We start from the raw sequence: 23,468 nt of genomic DNA, 5'->3' as shown, positions 1-23,468 counted from the left end.
GTACAATGCAGCCGTGCCTGCGCCTCACTCCAGTCTCTCTGGGTGCAATGCAGCCCTGCCTGCGCCCCACACCAGTCTCTCTGGGTACATTGCAGCCCTCCCTGCGCCCCACACCAGTCTCCCTGGTTACAGTGCAGCCCTGCCTGTGCCCCACACCAGTCTCTCTGCGTACAATGCAGCCCTGTCTGTGCCCCACACCACTCTGTCCAGGTACAATGCAGCCCTGTCTGTGCCCCACACCAGTCTTTCTGGGTACAATGCAGCCCTGCCTGTGCCCCACTCCAGTCTCTCTGGGTGCAATGCAGCCCTGCCTGCACCCCATACCAGTCTCTCTGGGTACAATGCAGCCCTACCTGCGCCTCACACCAGTCTCCCTGGGTACAATGCAGCCCTGTCTGTGCCACACACCAGTCTCTCTGGGTACAATGCAGCCCTGCCTGCTCCCCACACCAGTCTCTCTAGGTACAATGCAGCTCTGCCTGCGCCCCACAACAGTCTCTCTGGGTACAATGCAGCCCTGCCTGTGCCCCACTCCAGTCTCTCTGGGTGCAATGCAGCCCTGCCTGCACCCCACACCAGTCTCTCTGGGTACAATGCAGCCCTGCCTGCGCCCCACACCAGTCTCTCTGGGTATGGTGCAGGCGTTCATGCGCCACACACCAGTCTCTCTGGGTACAATGCAGCCCTGCCTTCGCATCACTCCAGTCTCTCTGGGTACAATGCAGCCCTGCCTGCACCCCACACCAGTCTCTCTGGGTATGGTGCAGCACTGCCTGCGCCTCACACCAGTCTCTCTGGGTACAATGCAGCCCTGCCTGCGCCTCATACCAGTCTTTCTGGGTGCGGTGCAGCCCTGCCTGCGCTCCACACCAGTCTGTCCAGGTACAATGCAGCCCTGCCTGCACCCTACACCAGTCTCTCTGGGTACAATGCTGCCCTGCCTGCGCCCCACACCAGTCACTCTGGGTACAATGCAGCCCTGCCTGCGCCCCACACCATTTTCTCTGGGTACAATGCAGTCCTGCCTGCGCCCCTCAACAGTCTCTCTTGATACAATGCAGCCCTGCCTTCGCCCCACCCCAGTCTCTCTGGGTATGGTGCTGCCCTGCCTGCGCCCCACACCAGTCTGTTCAGGTACAGTGCAGCCCTGCCTGTGCCCCAAACCAGTCTCTCTGGGTACAATGCAGCCCTGCCTGCGCCCCACACCAGTCTGTCCAGGTACAGTGCAGCCCTTTCTGTGCCCCACACCAGTCTCTCTGGGTACGGTGCAGGACTGCCTGCGCACCACACCAGTCGCTCTGGGTACAGTGCAGCCCTGCCTGTGCCCCACATAGTCTCTCTGGGTACAATGCAGCCCTGCGTGTGCCCCACACCAGTCTGTCCAGGTACAGTGCAGCCCTGCCTGCGCCCCACACCAGTCTCTCTGGGTATGGTGCAGCCCTGCCTGCGCCCCACACCAGTCTGTCCAGGTACAGTGCAGCACTTCCTGTGCACCACACCAGTCTGTCTGGGTACGGTGCAGCCCTGCCTGCGCCCCACACCAGTCTCTCCAGGTACAGTGCAGCACTGCTTGCGCCTCACACCAATCTCTCTGGGTACAATGCAGCCCTGCCTGCGCCCCACATCAGTCTCTCTGGTTACAATGCAGCCCTGTCTGTGCCCCACACCATTCTGTCCCGGTACAGTGCAGCCCTGTCTGTGCCCCACAGCAGTCTCTCTGGGTACAGTGCAGCCCAGCCTGCGCCCCACACCAGTCTGTCTGGGTACGGTGCAGCCCTTCATGCGCCCCAAACCAGTCTCTCTGGGTACAATGCAGCCCTGCCTGCGCCTCACTCCAGTCTATCTGGGTACAATGCAGCCCTGCCTGCGCCCCACGCCAGTCTCTCTGGGTACAGTGCAGCCCTGCCTGCGCCCCACAACAGTCTCTCTGGGTACAATGCAGCCCTGCCTGTGCCCCACACCAGTCTCTCTGGGTATGGTGCAGCCCTGCCTGCGCCTCACACCAGTCTGTCCAGGTACATTGCAGCCCTGCCTGTGCCCCACACCAGTCTCTCTGGGTATGGTGCAGCCCTGCCTACGCCCCACACCAGTCTGTCCAGGTACAGTTCAGCGCTGCTTGCGCTCCACGCCAGTCTCTCTGGGTACAGTGCAGCACTGCCTGCGCCCCACACCAGTCTGTCCAGGTACAGTTCAGCGCTGCCTGCGCCCCACACCAGTCTCTCTGGTTACGGTGCTTCCCTGCCTGCGCCCCACACCAGTCTCTCTGGGTACAGTGAAGCCCTGCCTGCGCCCCACACCAGTGTCTCTGGGTACAATGCAGCCCTGCCTGCGCCCCACACCAGTCTCTCTGGGTACAGTGCAGCGCTGCTTGCGCCCCACACCAGTCTCTCTGGGTACGGTGCAGCCCTTCATGCGCCCCACACCACTCTCTCTGGGTAAAATGCAGCCCTGCCTGCGCCTCACTCCAGTCTATCTGGGTACAATGCAGCCCTGCCTGCGCCTCTCACCAGTCTCTCTGGGTACGGTGCAGCACTGCCTGCGCCTCACACCAGTCTCTCTGGGTACGGTGCAGCACTGCCTGTGCCTCACACCAGTGTCTCTGGGTGCGGTGCAGCCCTGTCTGTGCCCCACACCAGTCTCTCTGGGTATGGTGCAGCCCTGCCTGTGCCCCACATAGTCTCTCTGGGTACAATGCAGCCCTGCCTGCGCCCCACACCAGTCTCTCTGGGTACGGTGCAGCCCTGCCTGTGCCCCACACCAGTGTGTCCAGGTACAGTGCAGCCCTGCCTGTGCCCCACACCAGTCTGTCCAGGTACAGTGCAGCCCTGCCTGCGCACCACACCAGTCTCTCTGGTTACAATGCAGCCCAGCCTGTGCCCCACACCAGTCTGTCCAGGTACAATGCAGCCCTGCCTGCGCCTCACACCCGTCTCTCTGGGTATGGTGCAGCCGTTCATGCGCCGCACACCAGTCTCTCTGGGTACAATGCAGCCGTGCCTGCGCCTCACTCCAGTCTCTCTGGGTGCAATGCAGCCCTGCCTGCGCCCCACACCAGTCTCTCTGGGTACATTGCAGCCCTCCCTGCGCACCACACCAGTCTCCCTGGTTACAGTGCAGCCCTGCCTGTGCCCCACACCAGTCTCTCTGCGTACAATGCAGCCCTGTCTGTGCCCCACACCACTCTGTCCAGGTACAATGCAGCCCTGTCTGTGCCCCACACCAGTCTTTCTGGGTACAATGCAGCCCTGCCTGTGCCCCACTCCAGTCTCTCTGGGTGCAATGCAGCCCTGCCTGCACCCCATACCAGTCTCTCTGGGTACAATGCAGCCCTACCTGCGCCTCACACCAGTCTCCCTGGGTACAATGCAGCCCTGTCTGTGCCACACACCAGTCTCTCTGGGTACAATGCAGCCCTGCCTGCTCCCCACACCAGTCTCTCTGGGTACAATGCAGCTCTGCCTGCGCCCCACAACAGTCTCTCTGGGTACAATGCAGCCCTGCCTGTGCCCCACTCCAGTCTCTCTGGGTGCAATGCAGCCCTGCCTGCACCCCACACCAGTCTCTCTGGGTACAATGCAGCCCTGCCTGCGCCCCACAACAGTCTCTCTGGGTACAATGCAGCCCTGCCTGCGCCCCACACCAGTCTCTCTGGGTATGGTGCAGGCGTTCATGCGCCACACACCAGTCTCTCTGGGTACAATGCAGCCCTGCCTTCGCATCACTCCAGTCTCTCTGGGTACAATGCAGCCCTGCCTGCACCCCACACCAGTCTCTCTGGGTACAATGCAGCGCTGCCTGCGCCTCACACCAGTATCTCTGGGTACGGTGCAGCACTGCCTGCGCCTCACACCAGTCTCTCTGGGTACAATGCAGCCCTGCCTGCGCCTCATACCAGTCTTTCTGGGTGCGGTGCAGCCCTGCCTGCGCTCCACACCAGTCTGTCCAGGTACAATGCAGCCCTGCCTGCACCCTACACCAGTCTCTCTGGGTACAATGCTGCCCTGCCTGCGCCCCACACCAGTCACTCTGGGTACAATGCAGCCCTGCCTGCGCCCCACACCATTTTCTCTGGGTACAATGCAGTCCTGTCTGCGCCCCTCAACAGTCTCTCTTGATACAATGCAGCCCTGCCTTCGCCCCACCCCAGTCTCTCTGGGTATGGTGCTGCCCTGCCTGCGCCCCACACCAGTCTGTTCAGGTACAGTGCAGCCCTGCCTGTGCCCCAAACCAGTCTCTCTGGGTACAATGCAGCCCTGCCTGCGCCCCACACCAGTCTGTCCAGGTACAGTGCAGCCCTTTCTGTGCCCCACACCAGTCTCTCTGGGTACGGTGCTGCCCTGCCTGCGCCCCACACCAGTCTCTCTGGGTACAATGCAGCCATGCCTGCACCTCACGCCAGTCTCTCTGTGTACATTGCAGTCCTGCATGCGCCTCTCACCAGTCTCTCTGGGTACAATGCAGCCCTGTCTGTGCCCCACACCCGTCTCTCTGGGTACAGTGCAGCCCTGCCTCCACCCCACACTAATCTCTCTGGGTACAATGCAGCCCTGTCTGTGCCCCACACCAGTCTCTCTGGGTATGGTGCAGCCCTGCCTGCGCCCCACACCAGTCTGTCCAGGTACAGTGCAGCACTGCCTGTGCCCCACACCAGTCTCTCTGGGTATGGTGCAGCCCTGCCTGCGCCCCAAACCAGTCTGTCCAGGTACAGTGCAGCCCTGCCTGCTCCCCACTCCAGTCTCTCTGGGTACAATGCAGCCCTGTCTGTGCCCCACACCAGTCTCTCTGGGTACAATGCAACCCTGCCTGCGCCCCACACCAGTCTCTCTGGGTACCGTGCAGCCCTGCCTGCGCCCCACACCAGTCTGTCCAGGTACAGTGCAGCCCTGCCTGCGCCCCTCACCAGACTCTCTGGGTACAATGCAGCCCTGCCTGCGCCACTCACCAGTCTCTCTGGGTGTGGTGCAGCCCTGTCTGTGCCCCACACCAGTCTCTCTGGGTATGGTGCAGGACTGCCTGCGCACCACACCAGTCGCTCTGGGTACAGTGCAGCCCTGTCTGCGCCTCACACCAGTCTCTCTGGGTACAGTGCAGCACTGCCTGTGCCCCTCACCAGTCTCTCTGGGTGTGGTGCAGCCCTGTCTGTGCCCCACACCAGTCTCTCTGGGTATGGTGCAGGACTGCCTGCGCACCACACCAGTCGCTCTGGGTACAGTGCAGCCCTGCCTGTGCCCCACATAGTCTCTCTGGGTACAATGCAGCCCTGCCTGTGCCCCACACCAGTCTGTCCAGGTACAGTGCAGCCCTGCCTGCGCCCCACACCAGTCTGTCCAGGTACAGTGCAGCACTTCCTGTGCCCCACACCAGTCTCTCTGGGTACGGTGCAGCCCTGCCTGCGCCCCACACCAGTGTGTCCAGGTACAGTGCAGCACTGCTTGCGCCTCACACCAGTCTCTCTGAGTACAGTGCAGCCCTGGCTGCGCCCCACACCTGTCTCTCTGGGTACATTGCAGCCCTGCCTGTGCCCCACATAAGTCTCTCTGGTTACAATGCAGCCCTGTCTGTGCCCCACACCACTCTGTCCCGGTACACTGCAGCCATGTCTGTGCCCCACAGCAGTCTCTCTGGGTACAGTGCAGCCCTGCCTGCGCCCCACACCAGTCTGTCTGGGTACGGTGCAGCCCTTCAGGGGCCCCAAACCAGTCTCTCTGGGTACAATGCAGCCCTGCCTGCGATCACTCCAGTCTATCTGGGTACAATGCAGCCCTGCCTGCGCCCCACACCAGTCTCTCTGGGTACAATGCAGCCCTGCCTGCGCCCCACACCAGTCTCTCTGGGTACAGTGCAGCCCTGCCTGTGCCCCACCACAGTCTCTCTGGGTACAATACAGCCCTGCCTGTGCCCCACACCAGTCTCTCTGGGTATGGTGCAGCCCTGCCTGCGCCCCACACCAGTCTGTCCAGGTACAGTGCAGCCCTGCCTGTGCCCCACACCAGTCTCTCTGGGTATGCTGCAGCCCTGCCTGCGCCCCTCACCAGTATCTCTGGGTACCGTGCAGCCCTGCCTGCGCCCCACAACTGTCTGTCCAGGTACGGTGCAGCCCTGTCTGTGCCCCACACCAGTCTGTCCAGGTAATGTGCCTCCCTGCCTGCGCCTCACACCAGTCTGTCCAGGTACAGTGCAGCCCTGTCTGAGACCCACACCAGTCTTTCTGGGTACAATGCAGCCCTGCCTGCGCCTCACACCAGTCTCTCTGGGTACGATGCAGCATTGCCTTCGTCTCACACCAGTCTCTCTGGGTACGGTGCAGCACTGCCTGTGCCCCACACCAGTCTCTCTGGGTACGGTGCAGCCCTGTCTGTGCCCCTCACCAGTGTCTCTGGGTATGGTGCAGGACTGCCTGCGCACCACACCAGACGCTCTGGGTACAGTGCAGCCCTGCCTGTACCCCACATAGTCTCTCTGGGTACAATGCAGCCCTGCCTGCGCCCCACACCAGTCTGTCCAGGTACAGTGCAGCACTGCCTGCGCCCCACACCAGTCTCTCTGGGTACGGTGCAGCCCTGGTTGCGCCCCACACCAGTGTGTCCAGGTACAGTGCAGCACTGCTTGCGCCTCACACCAGTCTCTCTGGGTAAAATGCTGCCCTGCCTGCGCCCCACACCAGTCCCTCTGGTTACAATGCAGCCCTGTCTGTGCCCCACACCACTCTGTCCCGGTACAGTGCAGCCCTTTCTGTGCCCCACACCAGTCTCTCTAGGTATGGTGCAGCCCTGCCTGTGCCCCACACCAGTCTGTCCAGGTACAGTGCAGACCTGCCTGTGCCGCACACCAGTCTCTCTGGGTGTGTTGCAGCCCTGCCTGCGCCCCACACCAATCTCTCTGGGTGCAATGCAGCCCTGCCTGCGCCTCACAGCAGTCTCTCTAGGTACGGTGCAGCACTGCCTGCGCCTCACACCAGTCTCTCTGGGTACAATGCAGCCCTGCCTGCGCCTCATACCAGTCTTTCTGGGTGCGGTGCAGCCCTGCCTGCACTCCACACCAGTCTGTCCAGGTACAATGCAGCACTGCCTGCACCCTACACCAGTCTCTCTGGGTGCAATGCTGCCCTGCCTGTGCCCCACACCAGTCTCTCTGGGTACGGTGCAGCCCTTCATGCGCCCCACACCAGTCTCTCTGGGTACAATGCAGCCCTGCCTGCGCCCCACACCAGTCACTCTGGGTACAATGCAGCCCTGCCTGCGCCCCACACCATTCTCTCTGGGTACAATGCAGCCCTGCCTGCGCCCCTCAACAGTCTCTCTTGATACAATGCTGCCCTGCCTGCGCCCCACACCAGTCTGTCCAGGTACAGTGCAGCCCTGCCTGTGCCCCAAACCAGTCTCTCTGGGTATGGTGCAGCCCTGCTGCGCCACACACCAGTCTGTCCAGGTACAGTGCAGCCCTGCCTGTTCCCCAAACCAGTCTCTCTGGGTACGGTGCAGCCCTGCTGCGCCCCACACCAGTCTGTCTAGGTACAGTGCAGCACTGCCTGCGCCTCACACCAGTCTCTCTGGGTACAATGCAGCCCTGCCTGTGCTCCACACCAGTCTGTCCAGGTACAGTGCAGCCCTTTCTGTGCCCCACACCAGTCTCTCTGGGTATGGTGCTGCCCTGTCTGCGCCCCACACCAGTCTCTCTGGGTACAGTGCAGTCCTGCATGCGCCTCTCACCAGTCTCTCTGGGTACAATGCAGCCCTGTCTGTGCCCCACACCAGTCTCTCTGGGTACAGTGCAGCCCTGCCTCCACCCCACACCAGTCTCTCTGGGTACAGTGCAGCACTGCCTGCGCCCCACACCAGTCTCTCTGGGTACAATGCAGCCCTGCCTGTGCCCCACACCTGTCTCTCTGGGTACAGTGCAGCACTGCCTGTACACCACACCAGTCTCTCTGGGTACAATGCAGCCCTGTCTGTGTCCCACACCAGTCTCTCTGGGTATGGTGCAGCCCTGCCTGCGCCCCACACCAGTCTGTCCAGGTACAGTGCAGCCCTCTCTGTGCCCCACACCAGTCTCTCTGGGTACACTGCAGCCATGCCTGCACCTCACGCCAGTCTCTCTGTGTACATTGCAGTCCTGCATGCGCCTCTCACCAGTCTCTCTGGGTACAATGCAGCCCTGTCTGTGCCCCACACCCGTCTCTCTGGGTACAGTGCAGCCCTGCCTCCACCCCACACCAGTCTTTTTGGGTACAGTCCAACCCTGCCTGTGCCCCACACCAGTCTCTCTGGGTACAATGCAGCCCTGCCTGTGCCCCACACCAGTCTCTCTGGGTATGGTGCTGCCCTGCCTGCGCCCCTCACCAGACTCTCTGGGTATAATGCAGCCCTGCCTGCTCCTCACACCAGTCTCTCTGGGTACGGTGCAGCACTGCCTGCGCCTCACACCAGTCTCTGTGGGTACGGTGCAGCACTGCCTGTGCCCCACACCAGTCTCTCTGGGTACAATGCAGCCCTGCCTGCGCACCACACCAGTCGCTCTGGGTACAGTGCAGCCCTGCCTGTGCCCCACATAGTCTCTCTGGGTACAATGCAGCCCTGCCTGTGCCCCACACCAGTCTGTCCAGGTACAGTGCAGCCCTGCCTGCGCCCCACACCAGTCTGTCCAGGTACAGTGCAGAACTGCCTGTGGCCCACACCAGACTCTCTGGGTACAGTGCAGCCCTGCCTGTGCCCCTCACCAGTCTGTCCAGGTACAGTGCAGCCCTGTCTGTGCCCCACACCTCTCTGTCCCGGTACAGTGCAGCCCTGTCTGTGCCCCACAGCAGTCTCTCTGGGTACAGTGCAGCCCTGCCTGCGCCCCACACCAGTCTGTCTGGGTACGGTGCAGCCCTTCATGCGCCCCAAACCAGTCTCTCTGGGTACAATGCAGCCCTGCCTGCGCCCCACACCAGTCTGTCCAGGTACAGTGCCGCCCTGCCTGCGCCTCACACCAGTCTGTCCAGGTACAGTGCAGCCCTGTCTGCTACCCACACCAGTCTTTCTGGGTACAATGCAGCCCTGCCTGCGCCTCACACCAGTCTCTCTGGGTACGGTGCAGCACTGCCTGTGCCCCCCACCAGTCTCTCTGGGTATGGTGCAGGACTGCCTGCGCACCACACCAGACACTCTGGGTACAGTGCAGCCCTGCCTGTACCCCACATAGTCTCTCTGGGTACAATGCAGCCCTGCCTGCACCCCACACCAGTCTGTCCAGGTACAGTGCAGCACTGCCTGCGCCCCACACCAGTCTCTCTGGGTACGGTGCAGCCCTGGTTGCGCCCCACACCAGTCTGTCCAGGTACAGTGCAGAACTGCCTGTGGCCCACACCAGTCTCTCTGGGTACGGTGCAGCCCTGCCTGCGCCCCACACCAGTGTGTCCAGGTACAGTGCAGCACTTCTTGCGCCTCACACCAGTCTCTCTGGGTAAAATGCTGCCCTGCCTGCGCCCCACACCAGTCTCTCTAGGTATGGTTCAGCCCTGCCTGTGCCCCACACCAGTCTGTCCAGGTACAGTGCAGCCCTGCCTGCGCCCCACACCAGTCTCTCTGGTTACAATGCAGCACTGCCTGCGCCTCACACCAGTCTGTCCCGGTACAGTGCAGCCCTGTCTATGTCCCACAGCAGTCTCTCTAGGTATGGTTCAGCCCTGCCTGTGCCCCACACCAGTCTGTCCAGGTACAGTGCAGCCCTGCCTGTGCCCCACACCAGTCTCTCTGGGTGTGGTGCAGCCCTGCCTGTGCCCCACACCAATCTCTCTGGGTACAATGCAGCCCTGCCTGCGCCCCACACCAGTCTCTCTGGGTACAATGCAGCCCTGCCTGTGCCCCACACCAGTCTCTCTGGGTACAATTCAGCCCTGCCTGCGCCCCACACCAGTCTGTCCAGGTATAATGCAGCCCTGCCTGTGCCCCACACCAGTCTCTCTGGGTATGGTGCAGCCCTGCCTACGCCCCACACCAGTCTGTCCAGGTACAGTTCAGCCCTGCTTGCGCTCCACACCAGTCTCTCTGGGTACAGTGCAGCACTGCCTGCGCCCCACAACAGTCTGTCCAGGTACAGTTCAGCCCTGCCTGCGCCCCACACTAGTCTGTCTGGGTACAATGCAGCCCTGCCTGCGCCTCACACCAGTCTCTGTGCGTACGGTGCAGCACTGCCTGCCTCTCACACCAGTCTCTCTGGGTTCGGTGCAACACTGCCTGTGCCCCACCCCAGTGTCTCTGGGTACAATGCAGCCCTGCCTGCGCCCCACACCAGTCTCTCTGGGTACAATGCTGCCCAGCCTGTGCCCCACACCAGTCTGTCCAGGTACAGTGCAGCCCTGCCTGTGCCACACACCAGTCTCTCTGGGTTTGGTGCAGCCCTGCCTACGCCCCACACCAGTCTCTCTGGGTGCAGTGCAGCACTGCCTGTGCCCCACACCAGTCTCTCTGGGTACAATGCAGCCCTGTCTGTGCCCCACACCAGTCTCTCTGGGTATGGTGCAGCCCTGCCTGCGCCCCACACCAGTCTGTCCAGGTAGAGTGCAGCCCTATCTGTGCCCCACACCAGTCTCTCTGGGTACAGTGCAACCCTGCCTGCGCCCCACACCTGTCTCTCTGGGTACCGTGCAGCCCTGCCTGCGCCCCACACCAGTCGGTCCTGGTACAGTGTAGCCCTGTCTGCACCTCACACCAGTCTGTCCAGGTACAGTGCAGCCCTGCCTGCGCCCCTCACCAGACTCTCTGGGTACAATGCAGCCCTGCCTGCGCCCCACACCAGTCTCTCTGGGTACGGTGCAGCACTGCCTGCGCCTCAAACCAGTCTCTGTGGGTACGGTGCAGCACTGCCTGTGCCCCACACCAGTCTCTCTGGGTACAGTGCAGCCCTGCCTGTGCCCCACATAGTCTCTCTGGGTACAATGCAGCCCTGCCTGTCCCCCACACCAGTCTGTCCAGGTACAGTGCAGCCCTGCCTGCGCCCCACACCAGTCTCTCTGGTTACAAGGCAGCCCTGTTTGTGCCCCACACCACTCTGTCCCGGTACAGTGCAGCCCTGTCTGTGTCCCACACCAGTCTCTCTGGGTATGGTGCAGCCCTGCCTGGGCCCCACACCAGTCTGTCCAGGTACAGTGCAGCCCTCTCTGTGCCCCACACCAGTCTCTCTGGGTACACTGCAGCCATGCCTGCACCTCACGCCAGTCTCTCTGTGTACATTGCAGTCCTGCATGCGCCTCTCACCAGTCTCTCTGGGTACAATGCAGCCCTGTCTGTGCCCCACACCCGTCTCTCTGGGTACAGTGCAGCCCTGCCTCCACCCTACACCAGTCTTTTTGGGTACAGTCCAACCCTGCCTGTGCCCCACACCAGTCTCTCTGGGTACAATGCAGCCCTGCCTGTGCCCCACACCAGTCTCTCTGGGTATGGTGCTGCCCTGCCTGCGCCCCTCACCAGACTCTCTGGGTACAATGCAGCCCTGCCTGCTCCTCACACCAGTCTCTCTGGGTACGGTGCAGCACTGCCTGCGCCTCACACCAGTCTCTGTGGGTACGGTGCAGCACTGCCTGTGCCCCACACCAGTCTCTCTGGGTACAATGCAGCCCTGCCTGCGCACCACACCAGTCGCTCTGGGTACAGTGCAGCCCTGCCTGTGCCCCACATAGTCTCTCTGGGTACAATGCAGCCCTGCCTGTGCCCCACACCAGTCTGTCCAGGTACAGTGCAGAACTGCCTGTGGCCCACACCAGACTCTCTGGGTACAGTGCAGCCCTGCCTGTGCCCCTCACCAGTCTGTCCAGGTACAGTGCAGCCCTGTCTGTGCCCCACACCTCTCTGTCCCGGTACAGTGCAGCCCTGTCTGTGCCCCACAGCAGTCTCTCTGGGTACAGTGCAGCCCTGCCTGCGCCCCACACCAGTCTGTCTGGGTACGGTGCAGCCCTTCATGCGCCCCAAACCAGTCTCTCTGGGTACAATGCAGCCCTGCCTGCGCCCCACACCAGTCTGTCCAGGTACAGTGCCGCCCTGCCTGCGCCTCACACCAGTCTGTCCAGGTACAGTGCAGCCCTGTCTGCTACCCACACCAGTCTTTCTGGGTACAATGCAGCCCTGCCTGCGCCTCACACCAGTCTCTCTGGGTACGGTGCAGCACTGCCTGTGCCCCACACCAGTCTCTCTGGGTACGGTGCAGCCCTGTCTGTGCCCCCCACCAGTCTCTCTGGGTATGGTGCAGGACTGCCTGCGCACCACACCAGACACTCTGGGTACAGTGCAGCCCTGCCTGTACCCCACATAGTCTCTCTGGGTACAATGCAGCCCTGCCTGCACCCCACACCAGTCTGTCCAGGTACAGTGCAGCACTGCCTGCGCCCCACACCAGTCTCTCTGGGTACGGTGCAGCCCTGGTTGCGCCCCACACCAGTCTGTCCAGGTACAGTGCAGAACTGCCTGTGGCCCACACCAGTCTCTCTGGGTACGGTGCAGCCCTGCCTGCGCCCCACACCAGTGTGTCCAGGTACAGTGCAGCACTTCTTGCGCCTCACACCAGTCTCTCTGGGTAAAATGCTGCCCTGCCTGCGCCCCACACCAGTCTCTCTTGGTATGGTTCAGCCCTGCCTGTGCCCCACACCAGTCTGTCCAGGTACAGTGCAGCCCTGCCTGCGCCCCACACCAGTCTCTCTGGTTACAATGCAGCACTGCCTGCGCCTCACACCAGTCTGTCCCGGTACAGTGCAGCCCTGTCTATGTCCCACAGCAGTCTCTCTAGGTATGGTTCAGCCCTGCCTGTGCCCCACACCAGTCTGTCCAGGTACAGTGCAGCCCTGCCTGTGCCCCACACCAGTCTCTCTGGGTGTGGTGCAGCCCTGCCTGTGCCCCACACCAATCTCTCTGGGTACAATGCAGCCCTGCCTGCGCCCCACACCAGTCTCTCTGGGTACAATGCAGCCCTGCCTGTGCCCCACACCAGTCTCTCTGGGTACAATTCAGCCCTGCCTGCGCCCCACACCAGTCTGTCCAGGTATAATGCAGCCCTGCCTGTGCCCCACACCAGTCTCTCTGGGTATGGTGCAGCCCTGCCTACGCCCCACACCAGTCTGTCCAGGTACAGTTCAGCCCTGCTTGCGCTCCACACCAGTCTCTCTGGGTACAGTGCAGCACTGCCTGCGCCCCACAACAGTCTGTCCAGGTACAGTTCAGCCCTGCCTGCGCCCCACACTAGTCTGTCTGGGTACAATGCAGCCCTGCCTGCGCCTCACACCAGTCTCTCTGCGTACGGTGCAGCACTGCCTGCCTCTCACACCAGTCTCTCTGGGTTCGGTGCAACACTGCCTGTGCCCCACCCCAGTGTCTCTGGGTACAATGCAGCCCTGCCTGCGCCCCACACCAGTCTCTCTGGGTACAATGCTGCCCAGCCTGTGCCCCACACCAGTCTGTCCAGGTACAGTGCAGCCCTGCCTGTGCCACACACCAGTCTCTCTGGGTTTGGTGCAGCCCTGCCTACGCCCCACACCAGTCTCTCTGGGTGCAGTGCAGCACTGCCTGTGCCCCACACCAGTCTCTCTGGGTACAATGCAGCCCTGTCTGTGCCCCACACCAGTCTCTCTGGGTATGGTGCAGCCCTGCCTGCGCCCCACACCAGTCTGTCCAGGTAGAGTGCAGCCCTATCTGTGCCCCACACCAGTCTCTCTGGGTACAGTGCAACCCTGCCTGCGCCCCACACCTGTCTCTCTGGGTACCGTGCAGCCCTGCCTGCGCCCCACACCAGTCGGTCCTGGTACAGTGTAGCCCTGTCTGCACCTCACACCAGTCTGTCCAGGTACAGTGCAGCCCTGCCTGCGCCCCTCACCAGACTCTCTGGGTACAATGCAGCCCTGCCTGCGCCCCACACCAGTCTCTCTGGGTACGGTGCAGCACTGCCTGCGCCTCACACCAGTCTCTGTGGGTACGGTGCAGCACTGCCTGTGCCCCACACCAGTCTCTCTGGGTACAGTGCAGCCCTGCCTGTGCCCCACATAGTCTCTCTGGGTACAATGCAGCCCTGCCTGTCCCCCACACCAGTCTGTCCAGGTACAGTGCAGCCCTGCCTGCGCCCCACACCAGTCTCTCTGGTTACAAGGCAGCCCTGTTTGTGCCCCACACCACTCTGTCCCGGTACAGTGCAGCCCTGTCTGTGCCCCACAGCAGTCTCTCTGGGTACAGTGCACCCCTGCCTGCGCCCCACACCAGTCTGTCTGGGTACGGTGCAGCCCTTCATGCGCCCCAAACCAGTCTCTCTGGGTACAATGAAGCCCTGCCTGCACCTCACTCCAGTCTATCTGGGTACAATGCAGCCCTGCCTGCGCCCCACACCAGTCTCTCTGGGTACAATGCAGCCCTGCCTGCGCCCCACACCAGTCTCTCTGGGTATAATGCAGCCCTGCCTGCGCCCCACAACAGTCTCTCTGGGTACAATACAGCCCTGCCTGTGCCCCACACCAGTCTCTCTGGGTATGTTGCAGCCCTGCCTGCGCCTCACACCAGTCTGTCCAGGTACAGTGCAGCCCTGCCTGTGCCCCACACCAGTCTCTCTGGGTATGCTGCAGCCCTGCCTGCACACCACACCAGTCCATCCAAGTACAATGCACCCCTGCCTGCGCCCCTCACCAGTATCTCGGGGTACCGTGCAGCCCTGGCTGCGCCCCACACCAGTCTGTCCAGGTACGGTGCAGCCCTGTCTGTGCCCCACACCAGTCTGTCCAGGTGCAGTGCCGCCCTGCCGGCGCCCCACACCAGTCTGTCCAGGTATAGTGCAGCCCTGTCTGCGCCTCACACCAGTCTCCCTGGGTACAATGCAGCCCTGTCTGTGCCACATACCAGTCTCTCTGGGTACAATGCAGCCCTGCCTGCTCCCCACACCAGTCTCTCTAGGTACAATGCAGCCCTGCCTGCACCCCACACCCGTCTCTCTGGGTACAATGCAGCACTGCCTGCGCCCCACACCAGTCTCTCTGGGTACAATGCTTCCCTGCCTGCGCCCCACACCAGTCTCTGCGTACGGTGCAGCCCTGCGTGCGCCCCACACCAGTCTCTCTGGGTACGGTGCAGCATTGCCTGCGCCTCACACCAGTCTCTCTGGGTACGGTGCAGCACTGCCTGTGCCCCACACCAGTCTCCCTGGGTACGGTGCAGCCCTGCCTGTGCCCCACACCAGTCTCTCTGGGTACAGTGCAGCCCTGCCTGCGCCCCACACCAGTCTCTCTGGGTGTGGTGCAGCCCTGCCTGCGCCCCACACCTGTCTCTCTGGGTACAATGCAGCCTTGCCTGCGCCCCACACCACTCTGTCTGGGTACAGTGCAGCCCTGCCTGCGCCCCACACCAGTCTCTCTGGGTATGGTGCAGCCGTTCATGCGCCGCACACCAGTCTCTCTGGGTACAATGCAGCCCTGCCTGCGCCTCACTCCAGTCTCTCTGGGTACAATGCAGCCCTGCCTGCGCCTCATACCAGTCTTTCTGGGTACGGTGCATCCCTGCCTGCGCTCCACACCAGTCTGTCCAGGTACAATGCAGCCCTGCCTGCGCCTCACACCAGTTTGTCCAGGTACAGTGCAGCCCTGTCTGTGCCCTACATCAGTCTCTCTGGGTACAATGCAACACTGCCTGCACCCCACACCAGTCTCTCTGGGTACAATGCTGCCCTGCCTGTGCCCCACACCAGTCTCTCTGGGTACGGTGCAGCCCTTCATGCGCCCCACACCAGTCTCTCTGGGTACAATGCAGCCCTGCCTGCGCCCCACACCAGTCACTCTGGGTACAATGCAGCCCTGCCTGCGCCCCACACCAGTCTCTCTGGGTACAATGCAGCCCTGCCTGCGCCCCTCAACAGTCTCTCTTGATACAATGCAGCCCTGCCTGCGTCCCACGCCATTCTCTCTGGGTATGGTGCTGCCCTGCCTGCGCCCCACACCAGTCTCTCTGGGTATGGTGCAGCCCTGCTGCGCCCCACATCAGTCTCTGTGGGCACGGTGCAGCCCTGCCTGTGCCCCACACCAGTCTCTCTGGGTACAATGCAACCCTGCCTGCACCCCACACCAGTCTCTCTGGGTACCGTGCAGCCCTGCCTGCGCCCCACACCAGTCTGTCCAGGTACAGTGTAGCCCTGCCTGCCCCCCACACCAGTCTCTCTGGGTACGGTGCAGCCCTGCCTGCGCCTCACACCAGACTCTCTGGGTACGGTGCAGCACTGCCCGCGCCTCACACCAGTCTCTCTGGGTACGGTGCAACACTGCCTGTGCCCCACACCAGTCTCTCTGGGTGCGGTGCAGCCCTGTCTGTGCCCCACACCAGTCTCTCTGGGTATGGTGCAGGACTGCCTGCGCACCACTCCAGTCGCTCTGGGTACAGTGCAGCCCTGCCTGTGCCCCACATAGTCTCTCTGGTTACAATGCAGCCCTGCCTGTGCCCCACACCAGTCTGTCCAGGTACAGTGCAGCACTGCCTGCACCCCACACCAGTCTGTCCAGGTACAGTGCAGCCCTGCCTGTGCCCCACACCAGTCTCTCTGGGTACGGTGCAGCCCTGCCTGCGCCCCACACCAGTGTGTCCAGTTACAGTGCAGCACTGCTTGCGCCTCACACCAGTCTCTCTGGTTACAATGCAGCCCTGTCTGTGCCCCACAGCAGTCTGTCTGGGTTTGGTGCAGCCCTGCCTGTGCCCCACACCAGTCTGTCTGGGTACGGTGCAGCCCTTCATGCGCCCCAAACCAGTCTCTCTGGGTACAATGCAGCCCTGCCTGCGCCTCACTCCAGTCGATCTGGGTACAATGCAGCCCTGCCTGCGCCCCACACCAGTCTCTCTGGGTACAATGCAGCCCTGCCTGCGCCTCACACCAGTCTCTCTGGGTACAATGCAGCCCTGCCTGTGCCCCACAACAGTCACTCTGGGTATGGTGCAGCCCTGCCTACGCTCCACACCAGTCTCTCTGGGTACAATGCAGCCCTGTCTGCCCCCCACACCAGTCTCTCTGGGTACAGTGCAGCCCTGCCTGCGCCCCACACCAGTCTCTCTGGGTACAATGCAGCCCTGCCTGCGCCCCACAACAGTCTCTCTGGGTACAGTGCAGCCCTGACTGTGCCCCAATCCGGTCTCTCTCGGTACAGTGCAGCCCTGTCTGCGCCTCACACCAGTCTGTCCAGGTACAGTGTAGCCCTGCCTGCGCCCCCAAACCAGTCTCTCTGGGTAGGGTGCAGCCCTGCCTGCGCCCCCAAACCAGTCTCTCTGGGTACGGTGCAGCCCTGCGTGCGCTCCACACCAGTCCGTCCAAGTACAATGCACCCCTGCCTGCGCCCCTCACCAGACTCTCTGGGTACAATGCAGCCCTGCCTGCGCCTCACACCAGTCTCTCTGGGTACGGTGCAGCCCTGCCTGCGCCTCACACCAGACTCTCTGGGTACGGTGCAGCATTGCCTGCGCCTCACACCAGTCTCTTTGGGTACGGTGCAGCACTGCCTGTGCCCCACTCTAGTCTCTCTGGGTACGGTGCAGCCCTGTCTGTGCCCCTCACCTGTCTCTCTGGGTATGGTGCAGGACTGCCTGCGCACCACACCAGACGCTCTGGGTACAGTGCAGCCCTGCCTGTACCCCACATGGTCTCTCTGGGTACAATGCAGCCCTGCCTGCGCCCCACACCAGTCTGTCCAGGTACAGTGCAGCACTGCCTGCGCCCCACGCCAGTTTCTCTGGTTACAATGCAGCCCTGTTTGTGCCCCACACCAGTCTGTCCCGGTACAGTGCAGCCCTGTCTGTGCCCCACACCAGTCTGTCCAGGTACAGTGCAGCCCTTTCTGTGCCCCACACCAGTCTCTCTGGGTATGGTGCTGCCCTGCCTGCGCCCCACACCAGTCTCTCTGGGTACAATGCAGCCATGCCTGCACCTCACACCAGTCTCTCTGGGTACAATGCAGCCCTGTCTGTGCCCCACACCAGTCTCTCTGGGTACAGTGCAGCCCTGCCTCCACCCCACACCAGTCTCTCTGGGTACAGTGCAGCCCTGCCTGCGCCCCACACCAGTCTCTCTGGGTACAATGCAGCCCTGCCTGTGCCCCACACCAGTCTCTCTGGGTACAGTGCAGCCCTGTCTGTGCCCCACACCAGTCTCTCTGGGTACAATGCAACCCTGCCTGCGCCCCACACCAGTCTCTCTGGGTACAATGCAACCCTGCCTGCACCCCACACCAGTCTCTCTGGGTACCGTGCAGCCCTGCCTGCGCCCCACACCAGTCTGTCCAGGTACAGTGCAGCCCTGTCTGTGCCCCACACCAGTCTCTCTGGGTACAATGCAACCCTGCCTGCGCCCCACACCAGTCTCTCTGGGTAAAATGCAACCCTGCCTGCGCCCCACACCAGTCTGTCCAGGTACCGTGTAGCCCTGTCTGCGCCTCCCACCAGTCTGTCCAGGTACAGTGCAGCCCTGCCTGCCCCCCACACCAGTCTCTCTGGGTACGGTGCAGCCCTGCCTGCGCCCCACACCAGTCTCTCTGGGTACAATGCAGCCCTGCCTGCGCCCCTCACCAGACTCTCTGGGTACAATGCAGCCCTGCCTGCGCCTCACACCAGTCTCTCTGGGTACGGTGCAGAACTGCCTGCGCCTCACACCAGTCTCTCTGGGTACGGTGCAGCACTGCCTGTGCCCCACACCAGTCTCTCTGGGTACGGTGCAGCCCTGCCTGCGCCCCACACCAGTCTGTCCAGGTACAGTGCAGCACTTCCTGTGCCCCACACCAGTCTCTCTGGGTACGGTGCAGCCCTGCCTGCGCCCCACACCAGTGTGTCCAGGGACAGTGCAGCACTGCTTGCGCCTCACACCAGTCTCTCTGGGTACAATGCTTCCCTGCCTGCGCTCCACACCAGTCTCTCTGGTTACAATGCAGCCCTGTCTGTGCCCCACACCACTCTGTCCTGGCACAGTGCAGCCCTGTCTGTGCCCCACAGCAGTCTGTCTGGGTATGGTGCAGCCCTGCCTGCGCCCCACACCAGTCTGTCTGGGTACGGTGCAGCCCTTCATGCGCCCCAAACCAGTCTCTCTGGGTACACTGCAGCCCTGCCTGCGCCTCACTCCAGTCTATCTGGGTACAATGCAGCCCTGCCTGCGCCCCACACCAGTCTCTCTGGGTACAATGCAGCCCTGCCTGCGCCTCACACCAGTCTCTCTGGGTACAATGCAGCCCTGCCTGTGCCCCACAACAGTCTCTCTGGGTATGGTGCAGCCCTGCCTACGCTCTACACCAGTCTCTCTGGGTACAATGCAGCCCTGTCTGCCCCCCACACCAGTCTGTCCAGGTACAATGCAGCCCTGCCTGCGCCCCACACCAGTCTCTCTGGGTACAATGCAGCCCTGCCTGCGCCCCACAACAGTCTCTCTGGGTACAGTGCAGCCCTGTCTGCGCCTCACAGCAGTCTGTCCAGGTACAGTGTAGCCCTGCCTGCGCCCCCAAACCAGTCTCTCTGGGTACAGTGCAGCCCTGTCTGCGCCTCACACCAGTCTCTCTGGGTACAGTGCAGCCCTGCCTGCGCCTCACACCAGTCTGTCCAGGTACAGTGCAGCCCTGCCTGCGCCCCACACCAGTCTCTCTGGGTACGGTGCAGCCCTGCGTGCGCTCCACACCAGTCCGTCCAAGTACAATGCAGCCCTGCCTGCGCCTCACACCAGACTCTCTGGGTACGGTGCAGCATTGCCTGCGCCTCACACCAGTCTCTTTGGGTACGGTGCAGCACTGCCTGTGCCCCACTCTAGTCTCTCTGGGTACGGTGCAGCCCTGTCTGTGCCCCTCACCAGTCTCTCTGGGTATGGTGCAGGACTGCCTGCGCACCACACCAGACGCTCTGGGTACAGTGCAGCCCTGCCTGTACCCCACATGGTCTCTCTGGGTACAATGCAGCCCTGCCTGCGCGCCACACCAGTCTGTCCAGGTACAGTGCAGCCCTGGCTGCGCCCCACACCAGTCTGCCCAGGTACAATGCAGCCCTGCCTGCACCCCGCACCAGTCTCTCCAGGTACAGTGTAGCCCTGCCTGTGCCCCACACCAGTCTCTCTGGGTACGGTGCAGCCCTGCCTGCGCCCCACACCAGTGTGTCCAGGTACAGTGCAGCACTGCTTGCGCCTCACACCAGTCTCTCTGGGTACGGTGCAGCCCTGCCTGCGCCCCACACCAGTGTGTCCAGGTACAGTGCAGCACTGCTTGCGCCTCACACCAGTCTCTCTGGGTACGGTGCAGCCCTGCCTGCGCCCCACACCAGTGTGTCCAGGTACAGTGCAGCACTGCTTGCGCCTCACACCAGTCTCTCTGGGTACAATGCTGCCCTGCCTGCGCCCCACACCAGTTTCTCTGGTTACAATGCAGCCCTGTTTGTGCCCCACACCACTCTGTCCCGGTACAGTGCAGCCCTGTCTGTGCCCCACACCAGTCTGTCCCGGTACAGTGCAGCCCTGTCTGTGCTCCACACCAGTCTGTCCAGGTACAGTGCAGCCCTTTCTGTGCCCCACACCAGTCTCTCTGGGTACAGTGCAGCATTGCCTGCAGCTCACGCCAGTCTCTATGGGTACAATGCAGCCCTGTCTGTGCCCCACACCAGTCTCTCTGGGTACAGTGCAGCCCTGACTCCACCCCACACCAGTCTCTCCAGGTACAGTGCAGCCCTGCCTGCGCCCCACACCAGTCTCTCTGGGTACAATGCAGCCCTGCCTGTGCCCCACACCAGTCTCTCTGGGTACAGTGCAGCACTGCCTGTGCCCCACACCCGTCTCTCTGGGTACAATGCAGCCCTGTCTGTGCCCCACACCAGTCTCTCTGGGTATGGTGCAGCCCTGCCTGCGCCCCACACCAGTCTGTCCAGGTACAGTGCAGCCCTGCCTGTGCCCCACACCAGTCTCTCTGGGTACCGTGCAGCCCTGCCTGCGCCCCACACCAGTCTGTCCAGGTACAGTGTAGCCCCGTCTGCGCCTCACACCAGTCTGTCCAGGTACAGTGCAGCCCTGTCTGTGCCCCACACCAGTCTCTCTGGGTATGGTGCAGCCCTGCCTGCGCCCCACACCAGTCTGTCCAGGTACAGTGCAGCACTTCCTGTGCCCCACACCAGTCTCTCTGGGTACGGTGCAGCCCTGCCTGCGCCCCACACCAGTCTGTCCAGGTACAGTGCAGCACTGCTTGCGCCTCACACCAGTCTCTCTGGGTACAATGCAGCCCTGCCTGCGCCCCACACCAGTCTCTCTGGTTACAATGCAGCCCTGTCTGTGCCCCACACCACTCTGTCCCGGTACAGTGCAGCACTGTCTGTGCCCCACAGCAGTCTTTCTGGGTATGCTGCAGCCCTGCCTGCAGTCCACACCAGTCCGTCGAAGTACAATGCACCCCTGCCTGCGCCCCTCACCAGTCTCTATGGGTACCGTGCAGCCCTGCCTGCACCCCACACCAGTCTGTCCAGGTACGGTGCAGCCCTGTCTGTGCCCCACACCAGTCTGTCCAGGTACAGTGCAGCCCTGTCTGCGCCCCACACCATTTTTTCTGGGTACAATACAGCCCTGCCTGCGCCTCACACCAGTCTCTCTGGGTACGGTGCAGCATTGCCTGCGCCTCACACCAGTCTCCCTGGGTACGGTGCAGCCCTGTCTGTGCCCCTCACCAGTCTCTCTGGGTATGGTGCAGGACTGCCTGCGCACCACACCAGACGCTCTGGGTACAGTGCAGCCCTGCCTGTACACCACATAGTCTTTCTGGGTACAATGCAGCCCTGCCGTGACCCACACCAGTCTGTCCAGGTACAGTGCAGAACTGCCTGTGGCCCACACCAGTCTCTCTGGGTACGGTGCAGCCCTGCCTGCGCCCCACACCAGTGTGTCCAGGTACAGTGCAGCACTGCTTGCGCCTCACACCAGTCTCTCTGGGTACAATGCTGCCCTGCCTGCGCCCCACATCAGTCTCTCTGGTTACAATGCAGCTCTGTTTGTGTCCCACACCACTCTGTCCCGGTACAGTGCAGCCCTGTCTGTGCCCCACACCAGTCTCTCTGGGTGTGGTGCAGCCCTGCCTGCGCCCCACACCAGTCTCTCTGGGTACAATGCAGCCCTGCCTGCGCCCCACACCAGTCTCTCTGGGTACAGTGCAGCCCTGCCTGTGCCCCACACCAGTCTCTCTGGGTACAGTGCAGCCCTGACTGCACCCCACAACAGTCTCTCTGGGTACAATGCAGCCCTGCCTGCGCCCCACAACAGTCTCTCTGGGTACAATGCAGCCCTGCCTGCGCCCCACACCAGTCTCTCTGGGTATGGTGCAGCCGTTCATGCGCCGCACACCAGTCTCTCTGTGTACAATGCAGCGCTGCCTGCGCCTCACACCAGTCTGTCTGGGTACGGTGCAGCACTGCCTGCGCCCCACAACAGTCTCTCTGGGTACGGTGCAGCCCTGCCTGCGCCCCACACCAGTCTGTCCAGGTACAGTGCAGAACTGCCTGTGGCCCACACCAGTCTCTCTGGGTACGGTGCAGCCCTGCCTGCGCCCCAAACCAGTGTGTCCAGGTACAGTGCAGCACTGCTTGCGCCTCACACCAGTCTCTCTGGGTACAATGCTGCCCTGCCTGCGCCCCACACCAGTCTCTCTGGTTACAATGCAGCTCTGTTTGTGCCCCACACCAGTCTGTCCCGGTACAGTGCAGCCCTGTCTGTGCCCCACACCAGTCTCTCTGGGTGTGGTGCAGCCCTGCCTGCGCCCCACACCAGTCTCTCAGGGTACAATGCAGCCCTGCCTGCACCCCACACCAGTCTCTCTGGGTACAGTGCAGCCCTGCCTGTGCCCCACACCAGTCTCTCTGGGTACAATGCAGCCCTGACTGCACCCCACACCAGTCTCTCTGGGTACAATGCAGCCCTGCCTGCGCCCCACAACAGTGTCTCTGCGTACAATGCAGCCCTGCCTGCGCCCCACACCAGTCTCTCTGGGTATGGTGCAGCCGTTCATGCGCCGCACACCATTCTCTCTGGGTACAATGCAGCTCTGCCTGCGCCCCACACCAGTCTCTCTGGGTACAATGCAGCCCTGCCTGCGCCCCACACCATTCTCTCTGGGTACAATGCAGCCCTGCCTGCGCCCCTCAACAGTCTCTCTTGATACAATGCAGCCCTGCCTGCGTCCCACGCCATTCTCTCTGGGTATGGTGCTGCCCTGCCTGCGCCCCACACCAGTCTGTCCAGGTACAGTGCAGCCCTGCCTTTTCCCCACACCAGTCACTCTGGGTACAATGCAGCCATGCCTGCACCTCACGCCAGTCTCTCTGGGTACATTGCAGTCCTGCATGCGCCTCTCACCAGTCTCTCTGGGTACAATGCAGCCCTGTCTGTGCCCCACACCCGTCACTCTGGGTACAGTGCAACCCTGCCTCCACCCCACACCAGTCTCTCTGGGTACAGTGCAGCCCTGCCTGCGCCTCACACCAATCTCTCTGGGTACGGTG

At 62.5% G+C, this 23,468-nt stretch overlaps 1 protein-coding gene across 1 annotated transcript in view; it reads left to right on the top strand.

The window, feature by feature from the left end:
* The window catches only part of LOC121273232 (electroneutral sodium bicarbonate exchanger 1-like), a 595,872-nt gene that overhangs the window by 489,651 nt on the left and 82,753 nt on the right, over positions 1-23,468 (top strand). Inside the window, exon 20 of the mRNA XM_041180250.1 lies at positions 15,015-15,021. Coding sequence (XP_041036184.1) covers positions 15,015-15,021 — 7 coding nt within the window. The remainder of the gene's footprint in view (positions 1-15,014; positions 15,022-23,468) is intronic.

The sequence above is a fragment of the Carcharodon carcharias genome, chromosome X (assembly GCF_017639515.1).
Source record: "Carcharodon carcharias isolate sCarCar2 chromosome X, sCarCar2.pri, whole genome shotgun sequence".
In the NCBI taxonomy this organism is placed as follows: Eukaryota; Metazoa; Chordata; class Chondrichthyes; order Lamniformes; family Lamnidae; genus Carcharodon; species Carcharodon carcharias.
This window is presented reverse-complemented; position numbering and strand designations above follow the sequence as displayed.